Here is a 14,923-nt window from a genome sequence, read left to right as displayed (position 1 = left end):
TATTACTTGCAGGATACATACATTGGAAATACGATTTTTCCTTTTATAACGAGGATGCGAAAGCTTTTATTTTACAATTATATATTTACATATAACGGCACATATTACAAATCAATACTATATAGATTGTACAATACGCATACCGACTATCATTTTAAATTTTTAGATCCAATATATTTTATACACAATTCTGCCGAAGCTCGCTGAAAGTATAATAAAAATAGCTTCATAACCAATAGCCTATACACTACGATAGTATATCTATATATACTATATAAATTTTTTTAAAGTTATTCCTCGATAGCCAAAATTGAATTCAATGCGATTGAATTTTTATTTCCAGCTATTTCTCTACGGCCTTTCAAACCATTCGCAATCTATTCAACTAATCTTCTATTTCGAATCCACGATACAAAGTGACGCACATGTATTGCATAATCCGGTCCTCCGATATTTGCCTTTTTTATTTTTCCTGAATGTTACCGCGAACGATGTAGGTAGAATACCGTACGTATAATTGAGCAGCTTTTCTTCAATATATAATATGCGTGGACAATACGAAGGAATTCAACTCAATGACTAACTAAATCAGACCATAAATGTAGTTCAATGGCATAACGGCAGAAATACCTATATTCCATATATCGATATACATATAAACTGTGACAGTCGCAGTAAACTGAACGTCCAAACGTCAGATTTTTCCCCATGTAAACAGGCCGGCTAACCCTGTCAGGTTGGACTGTAATGCGAACTGTCAATCAGTGTTGGACAGAATGCAATTACTTTTCGTCCTTAATTACATTTAGATTACAAATTACAATTGTAATTGAAAAAAATCAATTACAAATTAAAAAAGTAATCAACACCATTTTTCGAATCAATTACAAATTAAAAAAGTAAACTGCAATTTTTTTTTCGAATTACAAATTACAAATCAAAAAAGTAATCAACAGCGCTTTTCGAATCAATTACAAATTGAACAAAAACGATAAAGATAGTTCGATTGGACTCCAGACGCAGTAGCGTCAAATTTTTGAGAATTGAAGAAGTTGACGTACCTCATATTATTCTTAGTTAGCTGTTTTGAGTAGAGCATGGGTTTGAATCTTACCAATACCAACCAAATTACATAACCGTGTTGCATAAATAAGTATAATTTTTCGCAGATAAATTAAACGTTTTTATCTCTTAACAAGTATGAATGTTTCATTTTGCTTACCAATGAAAAACGTAGTTGTGGTTGCCAGGAACGTGTTGTTTTTTTACACACGTCACAAAACTTCACCATTTTTTACTTTCTAGATTACACTAACAGACCGTTTGACTGATTAATATTTGCTTCTGCAATAGAATTTTCATTTTTGTTAATGTATTAATTTAGTATTTAGATTGTAACATAACGAGTAAGCTTGTTTTGTTTGGAATACACTGAACTTATACGCACAGCCACGGACGTTGAAGTTTTCTGCACTTTACGTACTGCGCACGCGCGCTATTGAACAGAGACAGATGCAACTTCTCTACAGTTTATGCAAGTTATGTGCGGCCACTTTACTCACTTCCACTTACCCTCTATCTGAATGACCTCTATATGATGACCACTGTGCACATGATGCGCTAACGATTTGATTCGACAAAAAGTGTCAATTACAATTGTAATTTGTAATTGATTCGACCAAATGTGCCAAATATTATTGTGATTTGTAATTGATTTGAAAAAAATGTCAATCACTTTTCTGATTTGTAGTTTATTCGTAAAGTCGTGTCAAGTACTTTTTTAATTTTCAATTGATTAAAAAAAAAGTGTCAATTACAATTGTAATTTACAGTTCATTTTCTTCGTTACAAAATACAATTGTTAATTGTAATTTGTAATTTATTGATCACAAATTTGCCTAACACTTCTGTCTATACGCGCAGGCATTTCGAAGTTATGTTGAATTTCACATTTTGAAAGTCTAAAATTCTCAGCGTAACATAACTCGGTTAACAAGCTGAGCGACCGACTAGCATGAGCAAGATAAATGAACTCTATTGGTCGGTGAAATGGTACGGCCGGCGGGCATATTTTCGTCTGTAGGTACCTAAGGCATGGCTGCCAACTTATACGAAACGGGACATGAGCTCTCAAACTTTTCCGCGTCAACTACCAAATCTCAACTAGCGAAGATAGCGATAGCTCGGAGGTGAAGCGCTGTCTTCTTCTACTAGCTACTGCGCATGCGTGGGACAGTCTAAGCAAAAATTTAATATCAGTTCGGGTAAAATGGATTATTTGCGGGTCGTGTACCCGAAGATTTCAGGTACTTAAAAATCTCGAGTTATCCGAAAATCCTGGGTTACCTACCCGAAAATCTCGTATTACTAAAAATCCCGATATCCTCAAAAAAATCGGGTTTGCCGAAAATCGTTGAATTTTCGAAAATTTTAGTCGCAGCTGTTTTCGCTTCTCTCAAAATACCAGGATTTTTAAAGTGAACAGAGATTTTCCAAAATCTTGGACTACCCGGAGTTTTCGGAATACCGGGAGTTTACGGATTACCCCGAGTTTTCGGATTACCCGAAATTTTCGGACTACTCGGAGTTTTCGGACTACTCGGAGTTTTCGGAATACCCGGAGTTTTCGGACTACCCGAAGTTTTCGGACTACTCGGATTTTTGGGACTATACGGAGTTTTAGGAATACCGGGAGTTTTCAGACTACTCGGAGTTTTCGGACTACCCGGAGTTTTAGGAATACCGGGAATTTTCGGAATACCCGGAGTTTTCGGACTACCCGAAGTTTTCGGACTACCTGGAATTTTCGGACTACTCGGAGTTTTTCCGAGTACCCGGAATTTCGGGCACCCGCACACGCTTAATGGTTGACAAAAGAAAGCTCGTAGGAAAAGGGCACTGATCTCTGGAATAAGCTTTTTGAAAGCACTGTACCGATGCGAGAGACAACGCTTCACTCCGAGGTACCCGGACAGCCAGTAGCGATGGCTACTAATTGCAAGCTAAAAATACTCGATGCATTTTTGCATCGATGGAAATAATTATTCATTTAGTTGAAAATAGATTATTTTTGGTCATTCTTACCGGAATTCATCGGAATCGAACTGTTCGATTCTTTTTCGATTCTTTGGCGTTTGCTGGGTTGAGAATATGCTTGTTCAGTTTCCTGAGATTGTGAAGTATCATGCACATGTTTCGCTTCGTGATGTTTTAGTAAGTGTATAATAAATGTAATAAGAATACTGTACATCTCATGATGTTACATGAGTATAAATATCGGATTTAGGTATAATGGCTGTTGCCATGCAAGATGAAAGTGTTTATGAATTCATGGCGCTATCCAAGACATGGCGCTGAATGTACTACTCACTTAAGTTGGTTCTATGATTTATAAACTATTATAATTAGGTTATTAGAATGAAATTTTCATATCAAATTTTTCAAGGTAAAAAAATATCAGGCTATCGAAAAAATATATATATATATATACATCTAATTCTTGGTGCTTTGCTTAAAGTTCACAAAACTTTTCAAAAATCAAGTATATAACCTGCAGTTCTCATTGTAAAATTCATATTTTTATGCAATGTGCAAACGAAGATTATATCAATATCATTTCAAATGTTAGTATTATCAAATTACATTATTATATAGTATAGAGTATTTATATAGTGTTAATGTACTGGCCTTAGATTACCAAGTTGTTACTATATCCATTGCTATCCTATTTCTATTCCCTTCTTACTGTGATACCATGACTTCTTACCCTGTTGATCCAACTAGTTTTAAATTTCATTCGTATTCTCATTCGACAAATATACATAATCTTCTAAGAGTTCCGGATTTTACGTAGGCGCGTATATACTCTCAGCAACGAGTTAGAATCCTCCAAAGATCTTAAACGAGTATTTGAAGATCAAACCACAGAGAGTCTGGCTTTTTCCTTTTGCCGCATGCATTCTTGCGGTGAAAATCGTTTTATCAGCAAGGATTCATTTTTGTTGTTCATTTACTAAACTCTAACGTTTGGACTCTGGTTTTTATGATAGGTATAAGAATTAATCGTCGTGCAAATTTACGGAGTGATATCGATACATGTATAAGATTTGAATACTATGTCTTTCAGGTTCAGTGCGTATTGTATAGAATGATTTGTAATTGAATTTTAAACCGTTTACAATGTATATGACTACACGAATGCGAAAGTATACGTATTGCCCTAATTACACTTCTAAAATTATATAGAGCAAGATGGTTTACTGTATTATTGTACACTGATTGTGAGAGAGGCGCAGATACACACTAAAGTTACCTAAATAGCATATGTGGTTATTGTTTAGAAACAACTACAAACTTAAGTGTCCTTAACATTAAGAACAGCATAGTTATAATTGTTCGAAAATTCAACTGAAAACGGTTTATTGGAAAATATCTTTTTTTTTTCTCTCTTTCAATATTTCATTTTAGGAGCTCAATTGTGAATGACAATCAATTTATATTCCACAATCTTTGAGCTTTTTGTATACGTATATCATATAGTATAATGTATTATCACTTCCATCGCCGTGTAGGAAATTTGCAATATTTACAGAATGCTGCCGCAACTGTGGCAAAGACACGAAATTATAAATGGGAGTCTTATAATAAGAGATTTTTCAACACCAAGACAATTTACGATAGAATTTCGAGAAAAATGATCTATCATAACTCATAGAATTCCATAAAAATTTGAGAACGTCATGGACTTCCCATTTCAAAATCTTACAATATAAAAGAACGATTCTCAGAAACCCGGTGAAAATTCTTGAAATGCAATGGAAATCCTGCAGGAATCCGGACCCCATATTTTTGGAATCACGTTAATTGTCAGCAGTTAAATGCGACACTTTTGTTCTGTATATTTGTGTTTTTAATTAGAAAAGAATTGAAGGATGAAGAATTTAAAGATTAACTTGCGTACATCATCACATAACTGTTTATGTGGTTACGCTTAATGCATATGTCCTGGTTGTGTACATATCAGCGGTTATTCGCAAGAATATTTGAAGGAACGTATTCACCTGATTGTTATCGTGAAATTTCTTTTGACTTTTGAGAACGTGTCATTTTACAACTATACTGATTCCAGTTGAATTTATAAATACCAACATATATACATATACAAATCGTAATCATTAATTTACTTAGGAGCATAAAACGATATAATCATCATTTTTCGCAACAGACAATCGATAGACAATCGCCCACATGGGACTCATTCCGATGACTTTTTCAACTTCATCCTACATTGCGAAGCACTCTAGTTGCAATTCAGGGTCCATGGAGTAAGTTCCGTTTCGTCATAAAATATCTGTGCCGTCTTTGATGTAACATGTAGCAATTAATTAATCTCACCAAAGTATTATCATATGTCGATTATCATTTTTACGTAACATCTCGTCGACCCTCATCTATTGACTTCTGGTCTTCATTGTGATTTACTTCTAAAGTGTTTCTTCCTTTTTTTTCAGAGTAGAATTGAGTGGTTTGTGAAATATGAGTACGTTTCTCGTCATTCATAGATCGAGAGATCCTTTGAATTTGGTACACTTTTTTTATCCCCGTTCATCTCATAAACATAGTCCACACAAGTTTGTCAATTTCAATTAATGTTTCAAGTGTTAGAGAAATGTATACCATCTATATAACGCAAAAATTATCTATACGTAATACATTATGATTATTATTATTATTATTATTCAGAGTAAGATAGATATTATTGAAACATATTTTATGAGATATTGAGAGTTTTATAATTTATTTACACGTATGCTCATTGTTGCGATACGTATAATTATCGAATTATTTCAACTATTGCAAAACACTTACGGGGACCGAGCGTGAGTCGAGTAGCTCCGCAAATGGCCAAATTTGTCCGTATCGAATATTCGCATATTTCTTGAGATCCGCAATCGCAAGAATCGTGCGAATATTTTGCGAATATGACTGTCACAAATATTTCATAATACGAAATAAGACAAAAAACATTAGTTTCATAACAAACTTTCATTATAAAACTGTTTCTTCACGTTTGAATCACACACTAACCTCAAAATTAATATGTTTCTGTGATCAATTTTGTTGTTAAATAATCAAACAAACAATCGGATTGATTTCGATCAGCTCGGCAATTTCCAAAATAAGATACAAACGGCGCTAATGTGCCTTCGCGAGTACTCAAAAATTTACATTCGTTACATCACTACTATCTACGAGTCTTGCACTAACGTTGACGAGATGTCTGGCGGTTATTTGTCATCATTTTTCCGAAAAAAACAAATGTTTGTAGCGAAAAAACGCCACGGAAGCTTACGATTAGCCGAGTCATTGGCGTAGACAGAGAAAAATGCCCATCGATTGGGACAAATATGGTTGATTTGGTGTGTCGTCGGTTTCGCGCCACTGAATTTCGCGCACGGTCTCTGTACGATCGTGACTAATATTGTATGATGTATGGCATGTGGCAAATACGTGTTAAATACGTATTTACCGAGTTTTCGTTTATTTATTTCTCAATTTTCAATGTGTGAAAACTGTGTAACATTTCATACATTTCCTATTGTAAATGTTTACAATTACTAGCAGTCGTTAGTATTTAGTAAATGTGTTAAATGTTATGTGTTACTTAAAAAAAAAAAAGTCAAATGTGTATAGAGAAGGAATTTTGTATTTTCCACAAAGCATATAAAAGATTTTCACAATGGCCTCGTTAAATATACTACGAAAATCGAAAAACTTGTAGGGCTGAAAAATATTCTGATCCGTGATGTAGTTTATACTACTAAACGCAGAAACGACTCTTGATTATTTCTTCAAGAGTTCTGTAAATTACTAAACTGAGGTTATTCGTGGGTAGTTCAACATATTTATATTAATAAATTTATATTAATTATTCATATATGCCGACATATTATCGTTAATACAATAACAGAGTTTGGAAAAAAACTCGTGAGAAAGTTCATCGTTATTGTTAATATTTATTTAGTCATCTTTGGAACGATAAACTTGTAGACACGAGATGGAAGCACGAATTTCCATTTTTTTAAATACAGTAAACTTTATTTTCAATTTTCGTAATATCTGTCTGAATATAATAGTCAGAATGATTTAAAGTGAAGTATAGAAGCAAATTGTGAATACAAGCAGTCACTTGCGAGTGAGATGCTAAATCTCTTGCTAAAGCTATGTGTTCAATAGAGCGCAATCGGCAAACAAAATTGAAGAAATAACAAATGTTCTTCATTGGTAATAATTAATCATTCAAGTAATAAACTTACGTATAAATGTCTATTTCATGTAATAATTTTTAAAAATGCAATAAAATTCATCGTACTAATATCCACTGTTTCATGCCTGTAAAAAAAACAATCAGAGAGACCAGTCTAATTCTCGACTGTTGGAATTTGCAATATCGCTAATAGAAATATTTTAATTAAAGATATCTCAATTCAACTGCACATTTCCAAATTTTCAATGTTAGTCAAATTGAGATCATCTTTGGCTGGTCAGTTTTCTATGACTTCAGATTAAATGCCAATTTGAAATAAGTTTGGTGGTACTAAAATACAATTTGATTAACGTGTTATTTTTGGATAATGTGCTGACGGCGGATCGTCATTCGATCATCATGCGCTCGGCAGCTGTCCTGAGCCATTAAATACTACCGGTTGGACCAAATTCAAACTTCTATAATTAGCAAACGAGAAATTTCAAATTTTTAAAAAGAAAATTACGTGATAGTAACCTTAGAAGTTGAAAGAAGTAAAATAATTGAACCGTCAGCATAATATCCATGAAGAATATATTAATCAAAGTACTTGAGTACCGTTAAACTGATTCCAAATCGATATTTAATTCAAAGTCACAGAAAAATTTTTCATAAATGTTATATACAGGGTGACCCAAGATTATCACCCCATATGCTACCCGTGTGTTAATTATGAACATCAGGTAAAGTTTCTTTTCAAATTCCGTAATGGATCTCTGGTACACATGTGGACATTGTTTAACTCAGAGCCGAGGCTAGTTTTTCGGCCGAGTCTGTCACGTCGGTAACGTAGATTCAATCCGTAGCGGGCGGCCGACAGTAGCACTGCAGGCTGAATCTGCGTTACCAACGTAATCGACTCGGCCAAAAAACTAACCGGCTCTGAATTAATGTCCACACGTGTATTTTAAGTTGCCTATCGCACGGCGTTACACAACTTTTATAATTGAAGTGTTGCTGTTGACTGAACGTATATTGCATTATTTCGTGGAAATTTGGTTTGGGAAATTGAATTTCGTCCAATATAAATCCGTAATTCAATGTACATACGTTTTACCAAAATGCCTCGGTTTTGCCAACCGTAAATACATTTTGCGAATCGATTTTTGTCTCACTTGCTCTGACAGTGGATCATGAGACAGCCAGAATTGCATAATTGCAGGAAAATTTTCTCTGCATTAAATCGCCGAAACATTGAATAATCATATTCTAGGTAAAAGATTCGATGGTTACGGATGTATAACGGTTTCATCTCGTATTCACGGAAGATTAGTGCCTCTTAGCGACCGTTACGCACAGCCTTTTATGGAAATAATTGTAATTTCGTAAGATAGATAGTAATTTGAAACTTGCAGTAATCTGTTGTACCTACAGCTTTACCGGCTAAGTTGTGTTGCAATATGCCTTCCAGATGACGCGCCTGAGATTTCTTCACAATTCGTCTTTTGTTTATAAAACGTTGACGGTCTATCCTAACCTAACTTAATCCAACTCAAGTTTAAGGATATGAGCACATATCGTGTGGGATTAATAATTGTTGAAGCATAATCGAATCAAAAATGGCATTGGCAAATATATCCGGAATTCCAGATAAACACTGGCAACCTCATATCGTCGCCTTGGAAACTACGTAAGTGATCAATATTCGTATATCCAACGATTAATTTGAAAAAGGGAATACTTGTGCCCGATTTGAAGATATTGACAATTGAAAATCGTCCTGAACAATTTCAGTATGGGAGAGATATTGATCGAGTTATATTGGAAACATGCTCCCATAACGTGTAGAAACTTTGCAGAACTCGTAAGACGGGGCTACTACAACGGTACCAAGTTTCACAGGATAATACGTGACTTTATGATCCAAGGTTAGTGCTGAAATAAATTTAACATTGATTCTCTAATTCGTTTAGTTTTCGCCAAAATACTTACATTGACGTTGACGAGCTGTGTTTGTCATTTTCAGGAGGCGACCCTACTGGTACCGGGAAAGGCGGAATGTCGATATATGGAGAATGTTTTGACGACGAAATTCACGATGACTTGAAACACACCGGTGAATACGACGTTCAGGAGAACAAGCTCTCAAAGCTAGATCTTTCGTAAACCCTATTTAATTTTTTTTGTTTGCAGGTGCAGGTATACTATCAATGGCAAATTCAGGACCCGACTCAAATGGATCTCAGTTCTTTATAACGTTAGCCCCAACGCAGTGGCTGGATGGAAAACATACGATTTTTGGTATTGCAATATTGCAGTTATTGATTAACCACATATTTAAACTCAAAGGGAATGATGAAATAGAAGCATAATTGTAAAATATACCCTTCGAATCTTCTTCTTTCGCCAATTGCGGAAAATTTGTAGAATTACAGTTTTTGGTACTGATAAACCTAATTATAAACGTATTAATCTTACTGTAGAAAGATCCAAACATTGCTGCATGCATGTGTAAGAAGAAATGTTCCTTTTCTGGTCTACCGGTGAATACCTATTTCGACCGGGACTTAATTCATCTCATGCACTTTATACTTAACGAAAAAAAATCCATGCATAATGCATTTTTGGATACATAATATACTAATGAGATTTATTTTTGTTTAATATTTGAAAAAGACTGTAAATGGATGCAGTTCCTTTTTAGCAATTGACTATTATATTATTGTAACAATTTACGATTTATTTACAGGAAGAATTTGCTCGGGTATGACGATAGTAAAGAGAATCGGACTTGTTGAAACAGACAAAAATGATCGTCCGATTGACGATGTTAAGATTATCAAGGGTTCGGTAAAGAATGCATAATTGCTTACTGCACTGTTCATATAACATAAAAATAATGCTAATTTTTCTACAATAAACAAATTGCAAACCGAAAAATCTTTATTTGACGATTCATTGGTTTTCCTTTAACTCCACGCACGTGCGTACACATATTCTCCCATGTTTTTGGAGGAGACTTATTGGAATGGCTTTGCAAGATCGATGAACGGTAAGCCATTCCCTCGTCTAGAATTACCCCAATTCCGTCAGTTGTAAAATGAAGAAAAATTACCCTAGGTAGGGACGATCGGGGCTGTTGCCCATCCACGTCGTGTCTGTATTCGATTCCACACAACGGTGGATAAATCGAAGTGAAGAGGTCCGAAGTGGATATTCTTATATGCGTACATAGGCACTCTCGCAGGTTAAATTCACATTTCTCTTGATTAAACTCTAGCAGCCTGGAATAAGAAGGTCTTAAATACCACGGAAACTGAAATCAGAACCTCAGGGTGTTGCATAATGATCGTGGCTTTTGTAGATACACCAGTGATAATCGACTTTGTATTCGCAGAGTAAGTGCTTTGCGACTAATCGATTACCCGCCAATTAATAATAATTATATTTTGAATATAACTATTGATCGATTTATCTAAATTAAATCTGAGTGATATATTGACGACGAATGGTACGTACAGCCAGGGCAAAAAATAGTCGAAACATGAGTACGGTATGAATAAACAAAGGTTCAAAACGTGAAACTAAAACTCATGAAGTTGAATGTGTTATAAAAATAAATCCCCGTAATCCAGAAAACTTTCGACAGTAAATAAGTTTTATTAACAACGTGAAAAAAATTGCATTATTCTACTACTTTTTACCGAAACATCAACATCACTTATCCGATGTTGATGAAAAACAGCACAGATTGTTTATAAATGAATGCAGTACAAACAGTCTGGGGCAGATTTTTTTCTTGATCTTATCCGGTGGTGAAATAATTTCACCACGTAAATGCAATCGTTATAATTTGCATTTGTAAATTAGTAACAAACAGGTTATCGTTACGTAAAATTTAACTCTGACGATCTTTGGAAAATTCATCGTCGTATGGAATGAGCTATTGTTAGTCAGAATGAAACAAACGAATGTTACGACGTCTCTGAAATTGATAATATAATAAGACATTCGCATTCATAATTCAATGTTTTTAATTTTATTACCATATCACGCGGACCGTTTTACAGTTAGTTTATATAACTGGATTAGCTTAAGTAGAATTTTCTAAGCCTTCGTTTTATTACGTTTTAGTTTTGACTACATTTTCAAGCTGACTCTACCTGCCGTATACCCTTAATTAAACGGTACTTGCAACTAACCATTTTTTTTTAATAATCGAATGTTTGACGCTATCAATTAATTTTTCTTTTGATTAATCTTTCTTTCGTTTAATCGAATAATCAGCCATTTCAATCAATCATTTTATGGATCAATCGACCAATCGACCATTTCAATTAGCTTATTTAGTTAATCAATTTACGAATAATCGATGATTCAGGACTTTCAACTGCTTGTATTTCGATTGATGGATCAATCACTCAATTGGAAAAACAATGAATTGAAGTCTACACACAATCAATCGATTCGTCTCATCGTCCTCAATCGTACACACACACACCTGGATAAGGGTTGCACTATATGGCGAGCTAGAAATGGTAGAGCGCGATCAATGACAGAAGGAGAACCAAGCATTACCTAAGGTTTTCTCGATGCATGACAGACATGGAAATTACGGGGTTAGATAATCCATTCCATTCGATAGCTGACTTGAATTGAAAAAATTCTAGTACCTCGAAGTTATTTCATTCGAGCTTGGTAAGATTGGTTTTTAACTCCATCCTGTATTGAAAGTAATTTAAGATATTCTACGAACACACGGAAAACTAGATAGTCATGAAAAATCTATTTTGAATATGACGTACGAAACAATGAAACATCACAACAAATTGCAATCATCTGCAATCTTCTACCTCACAATAATAAATAATCAATTTATACCCTAAAAAATTGAATTAGCAGTTTACGCATTTTAGAAAAAGAGTATTAACAAATTTCTACGAAAAATTATAATTATTGACAGTTTTCTATGACATAAGAAAAACAAATAACTCGCCGTAAAAATGATAACCAAATTCGACGAACTCTTGTGTAAAGAAATGTTTCGAAATAATTCATCGAACATGTACAAAAAAAACAAACATTATTGTTTCTCCAAATTAGAATTACTACGATATTTTATAAATAATTTTGTCCATTTCAATGATTGATGTACGAAAAACTATCTCAAAAAAGCAAGCCATTTTACAACTGTGTATGGAAAACCACGAGGTTCAACAAAAAAATTCCATCCAAAAACTATGATCCAAATTGTCGAAGCAATCGTGAAGCTTTTCGTAAAAAATTGTAGAAATCTTTTGCATTCAAGGTAGCTTACAATTATGAAAGAAAAATAATACTATGTATTACATTTTATGAGTGTAACAAAACTTGTTTTCCCGAATACCTTCATGGACAGGTTCTTATGATTGTTATAACAGATCTTTGTTCCCCTCAAGCGCAGGCGGCAGAATCATTATTTCCAGGTAACAATCCGATAACTGGGACAGAAAGACTTCGCACAGTGACTCGCAAACAGGTATACACGGAGAGAAAAGAACTCTTGAAGAGAACAAAATAGATTCTGTTAGAGTCCATTCGCTTCGATCTAGTGTCCCTTATTTGTTCCAAATAACTTCAATTTCAATTAAAAAATTTCTATTCAGTTAGAAAATAACTCTAATGTTCAATAAATGCAAAACATTTTTGTAATAAAAAATTTCATTACCTGTTCCAACCATTGAACTCTTGAATAAAAGATTAAAGAATCAAAAGTATTTTGTTCAATCAAATAAGTATTGTGTTCTCTACATTTGACTATAGAATTTAATTGCATCAAACAAATATTACCTGACTCAAATAATCCTTTGCCTCCGTGTACTTACATGCATACATTCTCATTTTGCTCAAATGAGGAATGCTGCCTTGACGTTGAAATTTTTCAGTGAAATTATCTCAATTTTTCACATGTCGTAGATCGTGGCATTCTTAAAAGAAATGTCCAGAGGCACGATCCTCTGCTATGAATAGTTTGGACGCTAGAAACAGGTTCATCACCTAAGCAGTATTCCTTTGTGCATGAAAAAAACTAAAAAAAAAATTCATGTTCCTTATAAAACAAAAAAAAATTTATTCCAGACAAAAATGATAAATTATCTAAAAATACCGTCTCCGAATTTTAAATTAATAGTTTAAGCCGGATTTTAGATATATCGTGAGTATCGTGACCACCGCAAATAATAGGCATCGAGGAAAACACTTGACGTTATTGTCAATAACAATGATTCCTCTCAAATGAATTTAATAAAAAAAAGAAATCCAAATAAAGCTCGATCTACATAAGTTTGAAGAGAACAAACAGCGCTTTCGAGAATTGAGTTTTCAAAGTTGGGGATGCACTGCACTCGATCGCTAACGGATGTCAAAATACTTCAAGCTTTGCTGTAATTATAGAAAGATTTCGATTCTAATAAGGCAAACAACGTTCCTTAGGTCCCATGTTTGTGATCCTGCCAAAAATTAGATGCACATGATTGGCTATTCTATACAATATCGTCCCCCTTCTCAGAAACCTCTTGTTGTCATTATACGAATGTCCGTAGAGCATTGTTGCAAGTAAACACGACCGTATAATTCTGTATATGGCAAGAGAAAATAAGGTAGGAATTATTTTTTCAGGGAAGAAATCTCTTTCATTTGGTTTTAATTTCGCTTCATTTTTTTCATTTCCTAAATCAAGTCTAAAATCTTATTCACCAACAACGGTTTGCACCGTGCATCTTTTATATACTCTGGTTTTCAGATTTGAGCAGGGTCAACCTTTGTTGTCGAATAATGGGAATCGCTTTACTCCTCCATCCCCCTTTTATTCTTCTCGTTGCGTATAATTTCGTCTACGACACGACGCTGAGAACGCATATTTTCCAGAGAACGAGTGGACAGAGGGGAGCAGAGTACGTAATACAAGCTGCTTTCTTCAAGAGGAAGTCTCACTTAAAGGTATTTCTCTCAAGTCATTCAGACCGATTTCAGTTACCTTTTGGTACGACGTTACCGAAGGTCCAATTTTAAGGAAAACTATTTCAACCAGAGAAATTTTCAGTAGGTTTGATTACGAGACAGTGAAACCTTAATGAGGTCCTATCAAATTTGAAACGGGAGCTCAGATGTCAATTTTCTTATTTCAATTCGCTTTAAAATTCTTCAAAATCTACTGGATTCGTTCGATTTCATTCGGCGATGGCTTATTCATCGGAACGTTGATTTTTTTTTTTTTTTTGTCAATAGCAAATACAATGTTGCTGTTTTTTATTCGAAATTGATATCAGTTTAATCTTGAAAAAGTAAATATTTACCGATAACAACTTCACACACAAAAAATTGTAGAGAACAGTCTTTTCAACAATTGACAAAATACGGTTACGTGGAATGAAGTCGAAGGAATCTGTGTTAGATTTGTGATCACTTTAAAGTGATTTGAAATGAAAAGGCGATATCTGAATTCTGGGTTATAATTCCGTCTTGTATTTTGAGGAAAATCTTCACAGGTCACGAACATCTGATGAATTTGATGAATCTTTAATGTTCGATTATCTTGTTGTAATATAAGCGAAAAAGTGCCGATATATTCCTGACTCACCAACCTCTTGGGGTGTGAAAGACGACCGTTGATCTGAAATTTTGCACGAACAGCACATC

The 14,923-nt window shown here is 34.2% G+C and overlaps 1 protein-coding gene across 1 annotated transcript; it reads left to right on the top strand.

Annotated features, from left to right (window-relative positions):
* The first annotated feature begins 8,758 nt into the window (after window positions 1-8,758).
* LOC124407634 (peptidyl-prolyl cis-trans isomerase-like 1) lies at window positions 8,759-10,198 on the top strand. Its single transcript, XM_046883946.1, has 5 exons — window positions 8,759-8,936; window positions 9,041-9,174; window positions 9,273-9,362; window positions 9,440-9,547; window positions 9,996-10,198. The coding sequence occupies exons 1-5, from the start codon at window positions 8,866-8,868 to the stop codon at window positions 10,109-10,111; spliced, it is 519 nt and encodes a 172-aa protein (XP_046739902.1). The 5' UTR covers window positions 8,759-8,865; the 3' UTR covers window positions 10,112-10,198.
* The last annotated feature ends 4,725 nt before the right edge of the window (window positions 10,199-14,923 follow it).

This window comes from Diprion similis, chromosome 6, assembly GCF_021155765.1.
Source record: "Diprion similis isolate iyDipSimi1 chromosome 6, iyDipSimi1.1, whole genome shotgun sequence".
Classification (NCBI taxonomy): Eukaryota; Metazoa; Arthropoda; class Insecta; order Hymenoptera; family Diprionidae; genus Diprion; species Diprion similis.
Note: the sequence above shows the minus strand (reverse complement) of the source record. Positions and strands in the feature narration are given on the sequence as shown.